This window comes from Chaetomium tenue, assembly GCF_020726465.1.
Source record: "Chaetomium tenue strain MPI-SDFR-AT-0079 chromosome Unknown F5144scaffold_4, whole genome shotgun sequence".
Classification (NCBI taxonomy): Eukaryota; Fungi; Ascomycota; class Sordariomycetes; order Sordariales; family Chaetomiaceae; genus Chaetomium; species Chaetomium tenue.
The window spans coordinates 4,261,386-4,281,918 of record NW_027117332.1 but is presented as its reverse complement, the minus strand read 5'-3'; the positions used below and the strand labels follow the sequence as shown (position 1 = coordinate 4,281,918).

General features: G+C 56.9%; 7 protein-coding genes across 7 annotated transcripts; 4 read left to right on the top strand and 3 right to left on the bottom strand.

Annotated features, from left to right (window-relative positions):
• Positions 1 to 1,641: 1,641 nt before the first annotated feature.
• Positions 1,642 to 3,365, top strand: F5144DRAFT_258689 (uncharacterized protein). The gene has a single exon (XM_066783516.1). It carries the CDS (start codon positions 1,822 to 1,824, stop codon positions 3,085 to 3,087), a length of 1,266 nt encoding a protein of 421 aa, XP_066643802.1. The 5' UTR covers positions 1,642 to 1,821; the 3' UTR covers positions 3,088 to 3,365.
• Positions 3,366 to 3,970: 605 nt separating this feature from the next.
• On the top strand, positions 3,971 to 4,864 carry F5144DRAFT_574867 (uncharacterized protein). The gene has a single exon (XM_066789043.1). The coding sequence runs from the start codon at positions 4,015 to 4,017 to the stop codon at positions 4,531 to 4,533; it is 519 nt and encodes a 172-aa protein (XP_066643801.1). The 5' UTR covers positions 3,971 to 4,014; the 3' UTR covers positions 4,534 to 4,864.
• Positions 4,865 to 6,201: 1,337 nt separating this feature from the next.
• F5144DRAFT_258681 (uncharacterized protein) lies at positions 6,202 to 7,001 on the bottom strand. Its single transcript, XM_066783515.1, has one exon. It carries the CDS (start codon positions 6,907 to 6,909, stop codon positions 6,502 to 6,504), a length of 408 nt encoding a protein of 135 aa, XP_066643800.1. The 5' UTR covers positions 6,910 to 7,001; the 3' UTR covers positions 6,202 to 6,501.
• A 5,426-nt stretch (positions 7,002 to 12,427) lies between these two features.
• On the bottom strand, positions 12,428 to 12,998 carry F5144DRAFT_488833 (uncharacterized protein; the record flags this gene model as incomplete). Its single annotated transcript, XM_066785685.1, has 2 exons — positions 12,428 to 12,812; positions 12,889 to 12,998. 2 exons carry the CDS (start codon positions 12,996 to 12,998, stop codon positions 12,428 to 12,430), a joined length of 495 nt encoding a protein of 164 aa, XP_066643799.1.
• A 1,178-nt stretch (positions 12,999 to 14,176) lies between these two features.
• Positions 14,177 to 15,598, top strand: F5144DRAFT_491004 (uncharacterized protein; the record flags this gene model as incomplete). The annotated part of the gene is made up of 3 exons (XM_066785833.1): positions 14,177 to 14,295; positions 14,344 to 15,197; positions 15,285 to 15,598. The coding sequence occupies 3 exons, from the start codon at positions 14,177 to 14,179 to the stop codon at positions 15,596 to 15,598; spliced, it is 1,287 nt and encodes a 428-aa protein (XP_066643798.1).
• An 87-nt stretch (positions 15,599 to 15,685) lies between these two features.
• On the bottom strand, positions 15,686 to 16,997 carry F5144DRAFT_650992 (TIM21-domain-containing protein; the record flags this gene model as incomplete). Its single annotated transcript, XM_066793016.1, has 4 exons — positions 15,686 to 16,136; positions 16,199 to 16,253; positions 16,320 to 16,504; positions 16,665 to 16,997. The coding sequence occupies 4 exons, from the start codon at positions 16,995 to 16,997 to the stop codon at positions 15,942 to 15,944; spliced, it is 768 nt and encodes a 255-aa protein (XP_066643797.1). The 3' UTR covers positions 15,686 to 15,941.
• A 229-nt stretch (positions 16,998 to 17,226) lies between these two features.
• On the top strand, positions 17,227 to 19,274 carry F5144DRAFT_534385 (uncharacterized protein). The gene is made up of 5 exons (XM_066787014.1): positions 17,227 to 17,512; positions 17,600 to 17,735; positions 17,795 to 17,978; positions 18,039 to 18,763; positions 18,835 to 19,274. The coding sequence occupies exons 1-5, from the start codon at positions 17,441 to 17,443 to the stop codon at positions 19,209 to 19,211; spliced, it is 1,494 nt and encodes a 497-aa protein (XP_066643796.1). The 5' UTR covers positions 17,227 to 17,440; the 3' UTR covers positions 19,212 to 19,274.
• The last annotated feature ends 1,259 nt before the right edge of the window (positions 19,275 to 20,533 follow it).

The following is a 20,533-nucleotide window of genomic DNA, read 5'->3' as shown; positions in this document are numbered from 1 at the left end:
ATCATCCGAGGTTTGCATGAACGGGCCAAATGCAAACACCACATGTAACAGAGTGGATTCGGCCGAGGAAAGCCCAGGAATCCAGACATCATCAACTTCTTGGCCGCGGTCTCCCGGGTCAGTTTCTCGGCCACCGCGGCTTGTGGGTTTTCGAACCTGGGGATTTCCCCGTCCGGACTCTGCATCCCCAGATATGCAGTGTTTCTAGTCTTTCCTAGCGCGCCTTCCTCCCCGGGTTCATCGGCCGCCACCCATCTTATCGCGGAGAGGTGTCGTACCACCACCGCACTCGTTATCTCCGCTATACGGTCAGGCCATCTCGGCTGTGAAGGTGTCCAAAAAGGAAATCAGACAGGTCAAAGAAACCGAAGCCAAGACGCATCCGAGCCCAACCATTTGTACTCCAGCTCAGCCACCGTCCACACCGCCCCGGATTGTGCAGAGCGGTTCTGAGAAGGCAACGGTTAACGTCACCCTCCAAGGCCTGGCCAAAGACAAAAATGGGACGAAACGTCGAGTTCTCACTTGGCGATCGACAGCCTCATGCCTCAGAAACAAAAAAAAAAATACTGCCAGCGCGTAGGTCGACCACAACAACTCAGCGCGGGAGCGATCCGTATGGAGAGTGACAATAAGACGCGTGCCCCGCGCGGAGCCCAGCTGCACGATCTGAATGTGCTGTCTCATGCGCGAGAACCTTCTCGGCTGCGAACCAGATGTCCACGGCAAGGGCGCTTGACAACAGCCTGGTGTAAACACACCCAAGACAAGCCAAGCCTGCTCGGGCAAGTGGTGCTGTGGATGGATCGCCGTGCCTAGGCGGTAGATAGGTCCATGTCGCTTTGTCGCACGTTTTCGTCGGGCAGTCTGTCGAGTCTGCTGCCCCTCTGCAAATTCGGGCAACAAAAAGGCTGAGGTGACCTGGCTTGCCTGGATCAACACTGTCACAAACTTCCCATCTGGCCGATTCCAGGTTCCCGTGTCCTTCACCCCACCCGCCCCATCCTGCCCTGCCCTGCACAATTACAATTACTTCTGGCACTCTGGGGAGGCAGGTCTTCACACCACCAGGGCTGCATGACAGACTGCAATAAAGACCTACATCAGTCACCCAGCATGCCGCTGCCGTCCCAGCAATGCAGTTGCACACCGGCCAAATTTATCTGATGGAGGGTACGGACGCAGGCTGCAGAACGGAAGTTTCCAGGCGACCAGCAAGGTTACTGTATGTATCGTGTATCGTAACCGGGGTAATGTAGGGTACCTCTGGAGCCAGGTACCGGCGGTCCACTATTTCTTTCTTTTTCCCCGAGACTCCCCCTGGCATTCAGGCGCTCCTTCCCTGCCGGGCCCCCCCTCACTGAGTCGCTGCGTATCCCAAACCCACACCCCAAGCCCCTGCTGTTCCCACACCACATGCCAACACACCCACCCCCCAATGCCAGCCCGCCCGCGCGCCATTTAAAACCAGTGCCGCTTCCCCCAAACAAACCCGCCAACTTTCTGTTACTTCCCCATGCCACTTTGAGCTTCCCCGACGTCAGCACCCCAGACCCCAGACAACACCACGACAACACAACGACAGTAATATACAACAAGAGGAATAGCATTCCATTTTCCCAATACTCGGACAACTCACACACTGCACCCCCATCCCCGCCTCTCACCAAGGAACGACGACTTGCCTGACGATCGACCATCGACGTTGGCATATCGCTTCCGCTAGCTGCGTACTTCGCGTGTGCAGCTTGATCATAAGAGTGATAGGATAGGACAAAGGAAATTTGGGTGTTCAGAAACTCCGCTTGGGAGGGTGGACATATGCAACGAGCAAAGTCTGCCGTGGACTTCTCCAGCCTGCTGAACCCAGAGGTTTCGGCGGAGAGGGACCAGATTTTGCAGCAGCAGCAGCAGCAGCAGCAGCAGCAAGTGCAAATACAACAGCAAGCTGAAGCCGAGATGGCGGCCGTTGGCCTCATTCGTCCCAATGGACCCCTTCCGGTGGGTGCAGCGCCCGCGGAGCAGACCACAGAGCTCCCGCGTCCCTACAAATGCACCATGTGCGACAAGGCCTTCCACCGGCTGGAGCACCAAACCCGGCACATCCGCACCCACACTGGAGAGAAGCCGCACGCCTGCCACTTCCCTGGCTGCAGCAAGCGGTTTTCGCGGTCAGACGAGCTCACCCGGCACTCGAGGATACACAACAACCTCAACTCGCGGAGGGGGAACAAGAGCGGCCACCATCAACACGCCTCTATGATCCATAGGATGCAGCCCGATATGATGGCGCCGCCTCCTGGGCCCAAGATGATCCGTTCGGCCCCGCCCACGGCCTTGTCGTCGCCGAACGTGTCGCCTCCCCACTATAGCTCTTACAGCATGAACCTTCCCACGCCGCCGACCTTGAGCCCTTACAGCCGCGGTGTCTTGAGCAGTCAGAGCGGTCCGGATATGGCCATGCTGGCCAGGGCCGCGGGTCAACTTGAGCGAGACAACGCCCCGGGTCAGCACCACTACCCGCCCTCGAGACAGCACCCGTATTACGGTGGTGTCTTGCACTCGGCGCGGAACCCGCTGCCCGGCCTTGGTGCTTACCACATGGCGCGCCCGCACTCGCACGACGAACACGATGACCACTACGCGCACGCGTACAGACAGTCGAAGCGGTCGAGGCCCAATTCTCCCAACTCGACGGCTCCCTCGTCCCCCACGTTTTCTCACAACTCCCTGTCTCCGACACCGGACCACACCCCACTCGCCACGCCTGCCCATTCGCCCCGCCTCAGGCCCTACAGCGGTGTTGAGCTGCCCCCGTTCCGCAACCTGAGCCTGCACCACACCCCCGCGCTAGCCCCCTTGGAGCCGGCGCCCGAGGGCCTTACCCCGCCTCTGCTGCCCACGCCCAGGAGTAACGGCATGTCGCTGACCGACATCATGAGCCGGCCCGACGGCGCCCAGCGGAAACTGCCCGTGCCCAAAGTGGCCGTCCATGACCTGCTGAGCCCCGCCGACGGATTCTCCACGAGCGGCAGGAGTTCGTCGTCGAACAGCATTTCGGGCGTCGAGCTGTACGAGAGGTTGTAATGGCGGCGAAGAGGAGCACCCGTGGCGTCCGCCTTCGACTCGCGAACGATCGGCAGCCTCCGACGATATGACTGATGACGACAACTCCGGGCAAATCTATAGAGGATATACAACCACTTGGGCGTTTGGCTCTTTCTTTGTTGGTCTACTTTTTGGGTTTTCTGGTTGCAAATGGCTCTCGACTCTTTTTTAATATTGGTTTGGAAATAGTGGATTTACACGGCAAAGCGGGTGCGGGTTTCTTGGGCTTGGGCAGGATAGACATCACCACTTCACCACTTTTCTTTTTGGACGGATAGACTTGGCTTTCTACTTCCTCCACTGTGGAGCAACGAAAAAGACAACATTGTTTTCCCTTTGTGTTCTCAACCGGCGGGGTTTGGACGGCAGGTTTTTTGGTTGGGCTTGAGAATGCTGCAGCAACACATCAAATTTTCTCTTTTTTTTTTTTACGGTTGGAAAAGCAAGTCGATAGAGATGGGTTGGGAGGTCACCAGGCACAGGACAGCGAGGAGAATCGGATTTTTGGCAGTCTCATGTGTATTTTTTGGCTAGTTACTTGGTAATTCCCACCACCCTCCACCGGGAGACAACAACAGAAGTCATCAGGTATTCAAGCAACAAACTGCCGCCTCCCAGACCAAATTGTGAACATCTGCGACTTGCTGCTCTTTTGCTTTTCTCCAGCACTGGTGACAAGTCGACGAGCACACGTGCCGCTCCTGGCCGCTCATCCTTTCCGGCTTCCACCACCCCCCTCCCCCCCCCCCCCTTTTTCTTTTTTTTTCTTCCCTTCCCCCCAGGCCACCTTATTTCTCCACGTTTCAGCAGAGCTGCCTCATTGGGGCTGGGCCGCGGGGAAAGAGCAGCACAGGATCTCAACGGGGGGCGGGCGGTGGGTTTCCCCCCCCCCCCCGCCCATGGCCCATGGCCCCAGCCCAACACGCGGCGTGGGTTTTTGGTTCTGGGGCGCGAACGAACAAGCGAGTTCCCGCGGACCGTTTGCCGGTGCAGCTGCGTGGTTGCCCTGCCTTGCCTTGCCTTGCCTTGTCTTGTCCCGCGTGCCTCAATAGTTCGTTACTTTGCTTTGCGATGCCTTGCCTTGCCTTGCGTGGGTGGCATGTGTCTGCCTCCATGCTCCGCCGCCACGCATACACGCACGCGGTTCTTTTTTTTATTTTGTTTTTTTCCTTCCCCTGCTGCCTCTCTGGCTTTCTTTTTTTTACTTCTTCCTGTTCCTTTTTGTCTGACCACGCCCACTTTCCTGTTTCGTTGGGGGCATTTCCGCATTTGTCCATCGTTGCTGAGTTAAGGATCCCAGTGGGTGTGGGGAGTGGCATTTGTTTTCTGGGACGTCCAGGGTGGTTCAGGGGGGTCCGGGGGAGGGGGGGGAGGCTCGGGTTTTTTTCCGGCTGGCGCTGCTGGTTGGAAGGACCCCCTCCATGACTTGCTCGGACCTGTCAAGCCTTGCCGTTGTGGTTGAGAGGTCCCAACCCTGTGCAAGTTGTCCCTGTGTGGTGGTGCCGTGGGCCGTGTTGTTGTGTGCGCATGCGGACTCGCCGTGCGGCGGGGTGCGGGGATGCGACGCTGGCCTTACGTGAACGGTATTGCCGGGCCCCGGGTTTTACGCGTACGACGCTGGGCTGAATCTTTGGGAGCGCGCGTTCCCGTCCGCTGCAAGCCCGCCCGCCGCACTCGTAACTTGGGGGAGGCGGTCTACGAGATTACAGATACATGTGTGTTTGTGGGTGTGTGTGGTGCGCGTAAGCTGGGCGGGCTTGGCTAGGCTCTCGGCGAGGGGTAGGCTGCTGGCCGCCTTTGCGAAACACGCCTGCGGCGCCAGAGATGGCGTGGATGGTGTCAACTGGTTATTACCTAAAGCCAGCGAGGCCAAATTACGCCAGGTGTCACGATTTGGGCAAGAGTGGAGGGCCCGCCCACTCTGTCATGAGAATCTGTGACTGTTGGAAAATGTATCCCCGCCCCCCTCCTTCGTCCCTCACCGAAGGTGCATGTTTTCTTTTCCTTTCTCGTCACTGCCAATGTTGAGGCGATACGTTTCTGGTTGCCTGTGGGCTCAGCCTTCCCCCCAACAGGTATCCTGACGAATCGCGTGGCACAGACAAGGTTTGTCAAGAAACGCCCAGAATGGCACACAAAATGTCTGGCAACGTGCCCGCAACCTGGGGATGGTTGAGAGCCGTCGAAGGGTGCCTTGGCGAGTGCGGCGCAATGATGTGGAGAATTGTGCTTTGGGATCACGTCAGCGGTTGACCTCGACTGTTCCGTGGAACAAACACCATTCCCCCTTTTTTACGTCGTCTACCCCGGCACCCCAGGAAAATCTTCCGGTAGGGAAGCCAATTAAACCCCTGGTTTGTAAAATCGTGGGGGTGGACAGGCGAGCGGAAAGTCTGGGGTCACGGCGCCGGCGCGCCGCTTGGGACGCGAGATCGACAATAGCGCCGTTCCAAGACCCCCGAAACTGCCCTTTGGCGTCGCTGATTTGAGCTGATTTTCAGGCTGGTGATCATAAAAGACCAGGGTTCTCAGATATCAGCGCAATCACTTGTTCACTGATCGAGAGACCCCCAACCTTGGCGTGTCCGAACGAACTGATCAGCTGTCCTGAGCGGACTAGGATACTCGGAGCTCGGTCGGCGTCGGCGTCCCGGAAGAAAGTTTCCAGCACAACCAAACAAGAGCGGCATGTAGCCGCCTCTCGCGCGGTGAAGGTCAAGGCGCCGGAACAACACGGCTTTGCCGCGCGCGCAGAATAGCTCATGGTGCCAGAGCCGTGGATAGGACGCACCATTCGATTCGTCCTGAAGCCGGGCAGACACGGCCCTCACCGCAACTTCGGGTGACGAAAATGATACAAACGCGGGCACGGCATCCTGGGCTCTGGTTGGACAAAAGAGGCGGGATGCCTTGGCTCATCACGACGGTGATGCAATCGACGGGTTGGCATGTCATCGATCTCTTCGAGGAGTCCGGGGAGGGCTCGCGGCCAATGCGATGTCTCTCGGGTGCTGCTGATCTCTGAGAAGCCGTGATTCGGGTGGACCGGCAGCTGCACGTCCATCCCATGGGTGGCATCCCCATTCCCTCCCAGATACACCAGATCGCATATACGAGGCGTTTGTAACACCCGGTTTGGCTTGCTGATTGGTTTTCATCCCACCTTTTTGACCTCAAACGCGTCTCGGGAGCCCAGAGAAGCTGCGTCTCGCAGGGCGGTCTAGGTGCTTCCGAATTAGCTAGGCCCCAGACACCCAAGGCAACGTGTTTGACGGCCTGGACGGCATGGAGGATTCGACGGTTCCCCAGAAAATGCCCCTGTCTCTCGAGGACCCATGAATGGCGCAACCGATCCCCGCAATCGCTTATCCTAGCTACCAAGCTCTCGGAGGCTCACTCACGCAGGACTGCGAGGTGGGAGGCTTTCGGCGTCCCGCGGCTTGTGATGAGACGGAGATCTTCATGGCCGTCCCTCCCACCTTGATCATAACCTGCGCAGGTTGTTTGAAGTGTGGGGTAGATAACGCGCTCTTTCAAAGCGCGAGGAAGACTCGAGACCGACCTGGTCAGTGCTGGTGCAACGCTGAGAACCTGGATAAGAACCGAGTGGTACTGCAAGCGAGGGCGGGCTCTTCTGATCGGCGGCGCGATTGTGCGCCTGGAGAACAATGTCTGAAAATGATCGGTGGGTATGCTCCGGGCAGCGGAAGACATGCTCAAAACACCAGTGCCACAAGAAACGATGAGACCTAGGAGCTTGGTACAGACGAAGAGATACTTTCCCCTAGCGCTGCCCGGCATCCCGTCATTTCCCAGACTTGCAGATTGTTGTTATCCGGGTGATTTTAAGGCTTTTCTTAGCTGTGATTGGGCGGTGCTATTCTTGGGATTTTGGCCATAATCGGTGAGGGTGGGTGATAGGTGAAGGGAAGCAGCAGCGAGGCGATAAGCTGTGGTGCAGTGACCTTGACGGCTGATTGCGCCATCAAATTCTGAAGGACCTACTCAGTCTGGGGCTGCCCCGCGAGGTGCCCTGCAGCTGCGGGGTCGGCACCCCCCACGCCCCGTGGGGAAGCTTAAAGCGAACCCCAGCAGCGACCGTCAGGGGTCTTCCCCACAACATCAACATCCAAAACCAACAAGTTCGAGAATCTCGAGGCGAGTTTCGCAAAAGACCCGCCGGAAGGAAACCTACCGAAGAACCACAAGAGTGTCCATGTCCAAGACCCTTCCACCAACCCCCCCGAGCATAATCGCAAGATATGGTCTTTGATAAGAACCGGAAGGCGCCGTACTGTGTATCTACCTGTATTGGATGGTATGGATGTGATGTTGTTCCGAGTGGTTGCAAATGCGAACCCGGTGTTTCAAGCAAGGCAGGCCCGATCCTTCTATGCATGTCACGATTGGATGCTCGGTGGCTCGACCAAGGTTGCCGCTTTCTTGGTCCCCAGCGTAGAAAGGCGCAACCTGGTCAGAATCGCATTCTTCGAAGTTCCATCGCTTTTCCCCCGTCTGCAGTGTTCTTGTCACGGCAACATCGTCGTCGATGAGGATGACCCGTCAACCAAGTCTGCGCCCAGCGACTAGAGAACCCTAGAAGCCTGGGCATCGCGGTCATGCCCCGCGTGACCCATCAACGATTCTAAAAAGAGAACAGAGCCATACAATCGACTGAGCGGAAGCCAATGCCTGGGCTGCCCACGTTTCCACGTTACCGACCTTCCATACCAACAATACACGTTCGCCCTGTGGGCTGCTGCTTGACGTTCCCCAGAAAACGGAACCGAGCACCAGCTTCCGGCTTCCGCGGCATCACCTCGCAGGGAGCGGCATCTCATCGCGCGGCATCTCATCGCACGTCCCTGCGCCATCGATGGCACTTTGTTCGACGCAATGGTCGCCCTCCCAGGGCTCCCCCAGCCTTGCCGCTGCTAGGGCCGAGCACCACACCCTTCTCTTGGGCTCGTCCCGAGCCGAGCAAACTCATCGCTCTATTGTGATTGACACCCGGGGAGGCCTGACTCATCGGCCATCGCTCACCGCATCATCAATGGCTAGACTCTCACTGAAGATAACGCCATCTGGGACTAAACGGAAAAGATGGTGTCCAAGCACTGTATTATCCCGGACCAGATAGATTGGACATTGCCTTCCTCCCCAGCTTGACCGCTCTTTGTGCTCGAATTCTTCTGACCTTTGCGGTTCCAGCAGTGGTCTTACCTTGCTTACACCCAGGCAATGCCACTGAGTTCCCTTCAGCGTGCTGAAGGTTACCAAGGAGGAAATAGCCCTGCTAGTGTCATCTAGCCGCCCAGCCAGCTATCTCGGCGAATGGGCCCGGGGTGGGGATATCGCGGCCGTCAAGGTTCGATATTGATTGCTGACCGCGATTGCACCGGGAACCGCACTCACTGATATACACGCCTGCAGCCCAGATTAGCACTGCCGTCCCAGAAACAGCGGTTCAGGCTATAATACGTGGCAGTTATCATGAGCAACGCCTAGAAACCAATTTAACCCATTTGTTCAAACATCACGGCCTGCGGCTGTCTGGCCGCAAAGAAGCGCTTCGTTCGCAGTCAGCACCATCACACTCCCGGGGCTGCTTTCATCTCTTGGATCCGGAATTTCACACTTTTTGGGCAGCCACTGAATGCATGGAGTGCTTGCCCGGCTTCCTGGCCTCTGGCCGTTTCACAAACTAGAGAAGATCATTCGAAAAGGAGGAAGCGAAAACTTGGGCATATTATGCTCTCTGCAGTCCCATGCGTGGAATACCTGGTCACCCCAGAACCGCCGGTGTCAGTTCTCCGCGGACAGCGCCGGCGGCATTATCTACACAACAACCGCTCGGCTTGAAAAGATTGGCGGACAACGCTTGATCAAATCTTTTTTCGTTCCCGCCTTCACGCTTGCATCGCTGGCGATTCGGCCGCCAGTCGACACAGCTCTTCCCGCGGGCACGGTTTTACCATGATAGTCTCCGTTATTACAGACAATTGGATTGACGAGAGCTCAGGGGCAGTCAATAAAGAGCCATGCCAAGAGCTCTCTAACCCGGCCTTTGCAAGCTGTATTGGCTAGGCCTGTGGATAAAACGCAGCAACCGGAGAGCCGGGACGCACGCTATCACTGATCGATAAATTAATTGCCTTCTGTTGCAATCCGTATCTGAGTCCTCTACCCAAACACGGTTGTATGTATTCCTCCTCCATCTTTGTTTACCCACCCCTGTGACGTCAGCTCATGGTAGATGATTGGGGTTACCGTCGTTGGCCTATGTTTGGTTCTGGAACTTCCTCAAACGTGCAAGTGAAGAAAAATGGGGGAGGACGGACACAGCCTCCGATTCAACAGATCTGGTTCTGTCGGGTCCTTTCCCGGAAAGTCCGAGCAGAGCGCCAGGGGTTCCTCTGCGACAATCCTCCCCAGTCAGAAGGCTCGTCAACTCTCGGAGCAGCGCAAGTTCAAGCCCCATCCTTCACTCTTCCACCTGCCACTCGGAGAAATTTGCAGAAGCGACGCAATGCGGATGTACCTAGCTCTTCTTGGGCTTTTCTCCGCAGGGCAGGATATTCCCCCTGCTTGGCGGCCATTCGCTTCTGGTGGTCTAGAGCTCTCGGCCAGGGGAAAGCAAGGGGGTAGGGCTATCGGGCCCGACGGGGATGTCAGTTCATCTACAAGCTCTGTTCGCCGCGTTCTTGTTAAGGCCGCTGCTTGCTACGTTGGTCCCTCTACCGCGGGTCAATCTACAATGCATGTTTGCAATATGATCTTGCAGAAAGTGGCTGCTGGTCCGTCCCAAAAAGGTGTCGGGAGAGATGGTGTGGAATAACTGAGCGGTTTCTCACACCACACCATTCACTCCAGATCGGCTACCGGACTTATGATGGCCCCGGTGGCGATGCCAGCGTCGAGCCTAAACAAGTGTTCGGTCTTTTTCTGCCGTGGCGCCCCCGGCATATTCAGCTGCCGTCGTGTTATTAAGTTCCATATAACATGCGTCTCCAAGCGCGAGGGAGCAAGGGTGGTCGATGCCGGAGGGGATGTCGATCTGAACAACTTCCAACAAACGCCCAAGGCCGCGGTTTCGTATGGCCGCCAAGGCCGCGGATTGGTCTCTGGTACCGCGTCCCCATCCCTCCTCGTCTCAAGCCCATATCCGCCCGCATAGGCGAGACGCGGCTATGGTTCCCTTTTAGACCGGCTGCATACACCGGTGAGCGGCTCCAATTCGAAAGACGCGGACCAGCCCGTCCCTTTTACACACTCGGCCGCCATCCTGGTCCTAGTCGATGTGTTCAACTTGTTTTTCTCACGATATGGTGTTTTCCTTTTAACCCTCATGGGCCGGGGGGCGGGGATATGCAAGCGCAATCATGATATCCAAATAATGGTGGATATCGGTACATATGTCGTGGAAGGTTGGGGACGAGACCGGGGAGTGATGGCTGGCTCAGAATGAGCCCCCCGCCTTGTCGTGGGATCTCGGGCCGAAAGCGTTTTTGTCTCTCGCAGCTTTTGCTTGGCTCCGTTGGCCGACTACATCAAAATGTGGTTGCACGGGAGGATTGATTCGATCTGGAGTCGTCGAGAACAATGCACAACCGTGCTGGCAAGGGAAGGATGCCGGCCGGCGGGAGGTGTGTCTGCTTTGAGTGCTGACGACGGGTGGGAGTGTCCGTCCCGACGCGTCGCTTCCGCCCCGTGCCTTGCCTTCTCACCACCATCACGACAACTACTCCCACCACCACCACCAATACAGCCCACCGTCTGCCGTTTTTGAGGGTCCATACTCACATCGGCTCTTGGCCACCGTCGGGGGGACGGGCGGCGGTGATGGTGGTGTCGGAAGCGGGCTGGCCTTCGGGGTGGGCTCGGCTGGAGTTGACAGATCTGGTTCGTTTGTTACGATGCCGGCATCATCCCGCACCGTCTCTCGATAACGCACCCCATAGCTACTCCAACATACCAATTCGGGCTGTCTCTGGCGTCTAGCCTTCCGCACTCCCTGCCTCCCCCTTGAGCTTTCGGCACGGGATATATCCTGGGCCGGCCATTACGGTCTGGGCTTTGCACACCGAGAGCGGCTCATCCTGCAAGATGGTTATGCGTGCAGCTCGTTCAGAGAGGCGGGAGGCGACACTTTGACCGTTGATTGCCTTTGACAGGGGCTGGCTTTCCGATCTGGCTGGCTGCAGGATCGACATAACCCTTCAGCTGGCCAGGGGGTGTAGATTCTATAGGGTTCTCAAAACGCTGTTTTTGTTATCTAATTCGTTTTCTTGCGCGAGGAAGAGAGAGGGGAAGCTCCCGTCCCCCTCTTCTGTATCACCACCACTTCCCCCTCTCGCCTAGCTTCGCCCGCTGTTGTGCGTCTTGGGAACTGGGTTTTGGGATGTGAATTTTCCCACTCGTCGGTCGTTCTTCCACTCGGATGTGTTCATCTCGTCTGATATAGATGGGATCTGCGGTTGAATCGGGGCAACACACAGACATACGTATGGAGGACCACAACCCGGGACGGAACGGATATCCTATCGAATCTGGCCGATGAGTGGTTCCGGAATCTGGAATCTCGCCTCGAGGGCGTATTCTGGGCTTCGTTACCCTCGTTTCGAGGTGACTTCGAGGAAAAGTCACGATTTGGAGAGGGAACTCGAGCGTTGTCACCCGTACTGCTGATACTTACGATACATTCGAGAAGCTTCGGCTTGTTACCGTTCGACAATGCTAGGGAAACACCCCTCGTCTAACTTCAAAACCTAATCCAAGAGCTCATTACGTTCACTTTACTGGGAGATGAACAACAGAAGGGCCACGACTGCCAACCGGCACCACAACACAACTCTCATACGACTTTTCCCTCACGGTGCCGAGAGGAAGAGGACAATGGCTCCACAGCTCAAAGGAAGGGCCGGTCATAGCAGGCTAGGCAAGCAAGTGAGCATCGGACCAAGTTGTATGTCCCCTCGAGGAAGCCATCACCACAGGTCGCAGCTCTGTCGCGGTGTGTTATGTTACGGTGGATTAACTCTTAAAATATGCCATGGGGTATCCTAGAACAAACGAATATCACAACTTCAACTTCTCGACTCCCCAACCTATCCAAATGAGCGTGTTTAGGTCGTAGGCCCTGACGGATGATGTCCTTCCCACAAGTGCACCGCTCCTACAATCTAGCCTCGCCCAAGGACCGTGTATTCTTGGGCGGCTCAATGTTCACCCACATTGGGCTGTTCCTCGCCACATCCCCCCCAAGCACGGCACGGTATGTCGACGACCAGACAAACATGCCACGACCAAACACAACCACCTAAGCCTCATACCGCGGCGGATCCGCCGCAGCGGGATCCGCACCCTCACCAGAAGCCGCATCGGTCGCCTTCAGAAACACCAGCACCTCGAATACGGCGCCACAAACAGCGAGGCCGTTCTTCTTCCAGTCGCGATCGGACCACAGGCCGGCGAGCATGTTGTCGGAGATGACGGCGACGAGGAAGCGCACGTGGTGGTCCTCGGCCGTCCACGCCGCCTTGTCCGGGTTGTGCATCAGGTACTGCGCGCCGCGCGACTGGATGGCGTCCCGGGCCTTCTGCACCGTCGTGCTCTTGTCGGGCTCCGCGGCCAGCGGGTGCGCGCCGTGGAAATCCCGCAGGAACTCGCTCCAGGAGCCGCGCACGTAGACGCCGTTGAGCCAGCTGGGGGTGGGTTGTTGGTTAGGATTTTTTGCTTTTGTGTTCTGTTGTATGATGCAACATCTTGTAGGGCACTTACTCTTGGAACTGGCGGATATCTTGGAAGGGAAGCAGTTCGAGAATTAGACGCTCATGTTGTGAGGCTAGGCGAACAGCGCCACTGGCACTTGGAGGAGGTTGTTGGCCCATCGTCAGCGGCAGGGAATATGCGTCGTCGTTGTCGTCGTCTCGGAAGGTAGACAGTAGTGGTTGGGCGCTTCGTTTGGAGGCCGACTCCGGTCTCGAATCAGCGCAGCCCATCAAGTAGATCAACAAGTGATTTCTTGGACCGTCAGTTGGTGGTAGAGGATGCGTGCACGACGAGCTATTGAGTGATCGAGTGGTCGGAAGATGAGATGACCGTGTGCTTTTATGAAGGATTCGAAATGATGGTTATCGTCTTAATGGTGCGTTGAGAAGCAAAGCTGCAAGTAAAGCCTCGTCCTTCTCTTCCCGCATTGGATGCCTCAAATGCTCCTTGGGAACGGGGGTTGTTTTCTTACACAGCCCCATTGGTAAGCGTCACCTCGGGAGGCCCCCGAGACGAGGGCCAAGTGCATTTGAGTGTACATACAAACTTGGTTCCCTTTTCTTAAATCTGAACTAATGCCAATAATTTTGTCTGTGTTCTGACATGTTTCTCAGTTCAGATTTCCCCTCGGGTCTTTTTGCTCTGGTTTCTGGTTTGGTGATGTGAAAGGATCAATGATAATACTCGCGAAGAATGCATCAACACGCACACTGTGCCACGGCCAAAAATGCCTTGGTAAGCTGGTTAGTTAGGACTGTGGTGAGGCTTTTCGCACTGTGATTGTGGTGGGGCATTTCTCCAGACGCCACAGCCTGATTCCCATTCGCCAATCTCGGACCATGTTCAGACCTCACACATTCTGCGCTCAGTCATTCACAACAGGCCCGTGAGGTCACAGATATCGTCAATTGATTCACTGCTACCCCTTTTCTGGTCGCTTGGCCTTCATTTCCAACGCTTAGAAGCGGTCTTCGTAACCATTCCCTTCACTTTTCCGTGACCCAACGCAAGGGCCGTGTCCCGGGCATGAGCCTTCGTCGACGACGCTGAACATCATCCAAAGCTTGTCTGCTGCCATCATTATCCCTCCGTTCATTCATCTAAAGAAATTGGTATGCTCGTCATGTTATTCTCTCATGTGATTTGATGGGCGGTTCCAAGAGGGTGAGCTATCGGGATGGAACTGATGCTCCGAGTTTGCAAACCCAACATTCTTCCATCTCCTGACTTCCACTCAATTAAGCTGGATTATGTTCACACTTCCTGGTATTCTTGAGCTAACACTACCCTAGTCAACATGTCCGATGAGCCGGTACCGCCAACAAACGGCGTAATCGACGCTGGCAGCGCTAGCAATGCTGGCGTTCCTGTAGAAGAAACCGCGACCCCTGTGGAGCCTCGGCCCTTCTCTTGGCTGTAAGTCACCACATACCATGTTCGGACTAAAAGCTCACAACAATCTAGCCAGCCACATCCACTCTTCGTTATTGCTCTGGTCGGCCCAGAGGAGACACCCTTCGGTATTCAAAAGGACTTTTTGTGTTCCAAGTCCACCTTTTACAAGAAATATTTCGATGAGACCCCCGACGGCCTCGAGAACCTCGTCAGGTTACCTGATACCCCCGTCGAAGTCTTCGCCTACGCCCAACATTTCCTCTACACCGGGCAGGTCTTCCCTAGCCTCGACAACCTCCCCACCTACGAGGTACTCATCGGAGTCTGGAAGCTGGGGAACGAGCTGGGCATCGAAGGGCTCTGCGATGCCACACTCGATGCCATGGCCGAGTGCCGCCGTGTGACGGAGCACATCCCCGCCACTCCACTCCTAGTCCAGGTTTGGAAGGACACCCCCGAGGGATCCTCGATCCGCAAACTCCTTCTCTCGTGGGCCGCCGAATATATGAGATCCAGCGAGTCCCGTGCCGAGTTCGCCCGGTCCCTCCCTCAGGAGGTGTTGAGCGAGCTGGTGGTGGCCATGAGCTCCTTGGACTTGCCGCCGATTCCAATTGACGGGATTGCGGCGTCCGGTGCCCAGAGAAGTTCGGCACCGCATGAGCTGACCGAGGCTGCCGAAGGGCGGCCGGCGAAGAAGCGCCGCGCGTCGGATGCTGGACTTAACGGAACCTCCACGGTCACCGCTGCCCAGGCTACTGTCCGAAAACCGGGACCGAGGCCGTTGTTACCGGCAATCAAACCGGGGCCAAAACCGGGATCCAAACGCAGAGCTAGCGGAGCTGTCAACGGAGCCCAACCATTTTCCGCCAACCAAAAACTCAACTTCTGCGCCGACCTCCTCTCGCGGATGCTTTCCGGGCCAGGTGAGCCTTCCCCTCTTTCGCATTTTCCTACCACGCATCTCTGTGATCCGAAGGAAGAAACAAAGCTGACATCTCCACCCCTACCAGGCTTCTGGACGCGCGTAGTAGGCCCCTTCAAAGACCCCGTCGACCCGGAGCGCGATGGCGTGCCCGACTACCTGACGGTGGTCAAGAACCCGATGGACCTGATGACGATGAAGGCCAAGATGGACGGGCGGCAGTATGCCGATGAGACCGAGTTCCTAGCCGACATGAACCAGATCTTCACCAATTGTTACACGTACTGGCGCGAGCAGGACCCAATGTGGGCAGCGTGCGAGAAGCTGCAGAAATCGTTTGAGGATAAGTTCGGGCAGATGAACAAATGGATCGCCAAGATGGAGGGCGATGAGGGGAACTAGAGGAGTGGTCCGTGTGGGGGTTGTTAAAAAGGGGGGGACGGGGTCGTTTGAGCGAGGTTGCTAATCTTCTTTTTTCTTTGCACACTATAGTGGTTCTGGTTGTCTGGTTTGGTTCTTTTCGGCCTTCCGAGAGGGTTCTGCACCGCCCAGTCACCCCGGGACCGGGTTCGCGATTCAGATTGTAGCATCATTCTTTTGTACATTAGCTTTTCGTTGGTGTGGTAATACCCCTCGGGGCCCTCGCGTTTGACATATCGTCAATCTCGACGTACAAAAACGCTCTCCGACTTGCAGCTCATAGTGTACACCGTCTGGTAATTTCACAGACGGACCCGATACGGGATCAAGCCCACTTAACACCGAACATCTTGAACCCCTTGCCCTCCCCATCCTTCGCACGCGAAGTGTCGGCATTCTCGAGGTATATCCTCTGATGACCCCGGATGTCTAGGAAAAAGTACTTGTACTCGTATTCGCCCTGGCCGACACGCTTGATGAGGTGCATGTTGACTCGGCCTGCGCCTTTCGGCCCTTGGACCTAATCCAGCTGTCAGTCGTCTCCCTCAGCCAGTTCGACAACTACTAGGGGGTATCGCCTACATTGAACTGGATCATCAGATGCTCATTCCCCTGCCCATCTTTAGTGACGGTCGAGCTAAACAAACCCGCTCGTCAGCCCTCCACCCGCCAATTGATTGAAATTGACCGAGAAAGAACCTACGCGAGCGGCCTGGCCCGGCGCCACTTGTTGTGCGTCTCCTCGCCAAACGCCGTGATCTTCTTGCCGTCTCCCAGCAGCTCCAGACACCGCGGGTCCTTGCGGATACGATCAACCGCCCGGTTGAAGTACGTCGTCTTGCTGTCGGGCGAGAACACCTCCGAGTACAGCACGTAGCCCACGCCGCCCTGTGTGTCCCATATGTCAGCCCATCAATCATCAATCGCTCAATCAACCACCGTCCCCCCCCCTCCCCAACCGACATCACCCCATCCCCCAATCCACCCACCCATCCCCGCCCCCACCTCCCTCCCAGAAAGAGAGAGAAAGAAAAAAGAGCCAACGTACCGTCAACACCACCCCCACAACCACCATCCCAAAATTAAACGTCTGCTGCGCCGCCCGCCCCGTCTTCTCCCCCGCCGACAGCTCGGCCCACGGCACGTTGCCGGTGTCGTTGAAGGGGGTCACGGCGCGGCGGCGCGGGGTTTCGGGCGCCGCCGGTCCGGGGCGCGTGGCATATCGCCGGTGGTGGGGGCCGGCGGTGTGGTAGGGTTGGTGAAGGGCTCGTCGGAGGGATTGTTGGAGGGGGAGGTAGGTGGTGTTGGTGTGGGTGGTGTGGGTGGTGTGGGTGGTGTGGGGAGGTCGGAGCCGTAGCCCCGAGACCGTGACTCGATTCATCTTGGTGGCTTGGTGGTGCCCATCGCTGGCGGCTTCTGGTAAGCCGGCGTTTGTTGGGGAGAGGGTGGTTTATTTGTCTTGGTTGTGGTGGGCTGTTGAGAGGGAAGGAAAGCTTCGGCGGAGCTTGCCCTGCAATGCAATCCAATGCACGCGACCGAGGGGTGCCGGCCGGCAATTTCTCGGGTGGGGAGTTTCGAGTTCGGGTTTTGGATTTGGCGTGGGGCAACAAGACTCAGGCTAGCAGGCTAGACTAGATCGGGATTGGTGTCGCATTTTGATGCCACAGGGATGGGTTCCTGGGCATCCAAAATGTGGCACCTTCTCCTGAAACGGCCGAGTTCACGATCGCAACTTCACCTCTCGCAACCCTCTCTCCCCTGCCCACTGACCGCCACGGCTCATCTGCACCCGGCCCTCTTCAGGAACGGATAAACGCCGCCAAAATGAGCGGCCTTGCATCCAAGCAGCAGTCGCTCAAGATCTTTGAGAAGTTGAAGTCCAAGTCAGCGAACAAGGTAAGGGAAATAACAACCCCCCCTTTCCCTTCCTATACACCATGTAGCTGCCAGTACGAGAGCACAATATTGACAGATATTGGCTAGGTCTGCTTTGACTGCGGCCAGAAAAACCCGACCTGGACCTCGGTTCCCCTGGGCATCTACCTGTGCCTCGACTGCTCCGCCAACCATCGCAACCTCGGTGTTCATATCTCCTTTGTTCGGTCTACCAACCTCGATCGTACGTCCCTCCCATTCTACACCGGATCACACCTGGAGCCGCGAGCTAACACTCGGCAGAATGGCAATGGGACCAGCTGCGTGTTATGAAGGTCGGCGGCAATGAGTCGGCCACCAAGTTCTTCCAGTCCAACGGCGGCTCGGCCGCGCTGAACAGCAAGGATCCCAAGACAAAGTACACGTCAGCCGCGGCGACCAAGTACAAGGAGGAGCTTAAGAAGAGGGCCGCTAGGGATGTCAAGGAGTATGCACGCCATTTCCTGCTACCACTGCCATCCCACCCACTGACAACGGCAAATTACAGATACCCCGAGGAGGTGGTCATCACCGACAACGTCGAGGGCACCGAGGGCGGAGACACCCCTGTGGAAGATGAAGACGACTTTTTCTCCTCGTGGAGCAGGCCCGCGGTTAAGAAGCTGAGCCCGCCCATCTCGCGCACCGGCACGCCCCCAGTCGTCGGGCGCACCCCATCCCCCTTCCTGAACGCGCAGAACGGCAAGGACACGGCGCGCTCCCCGTCACCGCTCGCCAAGGGCGGCGAGTCCGAGACGAAGCCCGCTTCCAGCCGCATTACCACGTCGGCCGCGATCAGGTCGAGCGCGACAGGCCCGCGCAAGGCCAACATCCTCGGTGCCAAGAAGGTAACCTCGAAGCTCGGCGCTAAGAAGCTCGGCGGCGACGTCATGATCGACTTCGACGAGGCCGAGAAGAAGGCCAAGGAAGAGGCCGAGCGCATCGAGAAGCTCGGGTACGACCCCGACGCCGACGAGGAGACAACTACTGCGTCCAAGGCGGCCGGCAAGTCTGAGTCGGCCATCGTCTCGCCCACCCCCGTCAGCCCCGCGCGCGGCGGCTACTCACACTCGCGGGAGAAGTCGGCCAGCGAGGTCGAGCGCCTCGGTATGGGCATGAAACGGCTAGGGTTCGGGCAGGTCGGCGGAAAGCCAGCTGGTGGCGCCGCCGCGAAAAAGGGCGCTGCTGGTGGTGGATTTGGCTCAGTCGGCCCCATCAAGGCCTCTCCTGACGGTAAGCCTTCCTCCCCCACGCCCCAAAATACACACCCTTACCTTTACCCCTTTACTAACAACTCCCAACAGACGACGGCGAAAACTACGCGCGCAAGAAGTTCGGCACCCAAAAGGCCATCTCCTCGGACGAGTTCTTCGGCAAGGGCATGTTCGAGTCGGGCGCCCAGGCCGAGGCCAAGTCGCGCCTGCAGGGGTTCGAGGGCGCCCAATCCATCTCCAGCAACGCCTACTTTGGCCGCAACGAGGACGACGAGCGCGGCATGGGCGGCATGGGCGGTGGCGGCGGCGGCGGCGGCGAGGACTACGGCGACCTCGAGACGGCCGCCAAGGACTTTGTTCGCCGCTTTGGCATCACTGCTGCTGATGACCTGGAGAACTTGTCCCAGCTGGTGGGCGAGGGCGCGGGAAGGCTGCAGGGCGCGATCAGGGCTTATTTGGGGAGTTAGAGAAGGGGTTGTGGATGTTTGACGGCTGGCTGGCGGGCTGGTTGGATGGGATGGGGGGTGGATGGGATGGGGGTGGATGGGGGTGGATGGGAGTGGATGGGCTTTTATGGTGAACATGACGGGCGGCAAGCAAGAAATCAAGCGAGCGTGAATGTTAGGTTAATGAGATTGTTTTGGAGTCGAGTTTGGCGATGGGTGGGGTCGAGTGGTCATTTAGAGAAAACAGATTTGTTGGGTTCATGGCTTCCTCGACTCGTGTTTGCCTTGGTGTTGTTAGAATTTGTAATAGTAAGTAAGTAAACAAGGAGAGCCGAGATGGTTGAGTAGAATCTTTGTTCTCTATTAACCTTCCCTTCCCTTGTTCTTATTTATTATCTCCCTTATCTCGCGCTTTCTCCAATGGGGATGATAGATTACTCGGTGTGGTGTGATATCAAGCTCGTCGGGAAGAGGGAAACATAGGATGAACAGGTCTGCTCTCTCGCAACAACAAAAGAATAATGATGGGGGAGTAAATGACAAAAAGCTCACCAGCTACCGCGGTAGCTGGCTACGAAAACCCCCGAGGGGATTTTACTATAGAGTTGCTTATATGGTTAGCAGGACACCCTCTCTTTACAGAGATGTCAATAGAGGGTGTATCGAAGGGTGTTGTATAAACAACGGCTCCGTGCCCCAAGCTGGTTCGAACCAGAGACCTTTCAATAGCGTGCTACTGAGAAAGAAACTGTGTAGGAATTCCAACCTGCTCGCGCAGTTACCGCTGGGCCATTACAGCTGCAGCGCCCCTGCCGAGTTCGATGGAAGGACAGAACGCGGATCTAATACATATAGTCTGTGCGAGTTTCTGCTTGTTCCTCTCATCGGTGAGGCCATACCAAATCCCCAACTCACGCCGGCCGTCTGGTCCTCGGTCCCCCGCCGTCGCCACCAACAGCGCCAACACTTGAGGGAAATACAGTGAGCCCGGCAATCATTTTGTTGCGATCTGGTTGTCGCAACTTTCCAAATCCAACCCCGTTCCCTCCATTTCAGAAGTCCACCTCTGGAATACCGTTCCAAACAGGAAACGAGTCCATGAGGCCCCCCTTCTTCAATTTCTCGACCCATCCAACCTACACAATCTACCGAACATAACTGCCACTTCCTTGACTATCTCGGCATATTAACAAGCCTCTCGAATCGCAAACGGCATGACAACATCCCAGTGAGCCACCCCGCGCATGAATCCTTCCGGGGCTTGCATCGCGCATCGCTTGGCGTTTAGTGTTTGCCATAGCACCGGGCCCGGACTCACGCCCGCATACAGCAGATGACATGGC

What these genes read in the sequence shown, in the direction of transcription:
- F5144DRAFT_258689 (XM_066783516.1), top strand. Translation starts at nt 1,822, where the DNA reads ATGCAACGAGCAAAGTCTGCCGTGGACTTCTCCAGCCTGCTGAACCCA.
- F5144DRAFT_574867 (XM_066789043.1), top strand. Translation starts at nt 4,015, where the DNA reads ATGGCCCCAGCCCAACACGCGGCGTGGGTTTTTGGTTCTGGGGCGCGA.
- F5144DRAFT_258681 (XM_066783515.1), bottom strand. Translation starts at nt 6,909, where the DNA reads ATGCCGGGCAGCGCTAGGGGAAAGTATCTCTTCGTCTGTACCAAGCTC.
- F5144DRAFT_534385 (XM_066787014.1), top strand. Translation starts at nt 17,441, where the DNA reads ATGAGCGGCCTTGCATCCAAGCAGCAGTCGCTCAAGATCTTTGAGAAG. An exon ending in AGTCCAAGTCAGCGAACAAG is followed by an intron (nt 17,513 to 17,599) that starts GTAAGGGAAATA and finishes GATATTGGCTAG; the next exon opens with GTCTGCTTTGACTGCGGCCA. An exon ending in GCCGCTAGGGATGTCAAGGA is followed by an intron (nt 17,979 to 18,038) that starts GTATGCACGCCA and finishes GGCAAATTACAG; the next exon opens with ATACCCCGAGGAGGTGGTCA.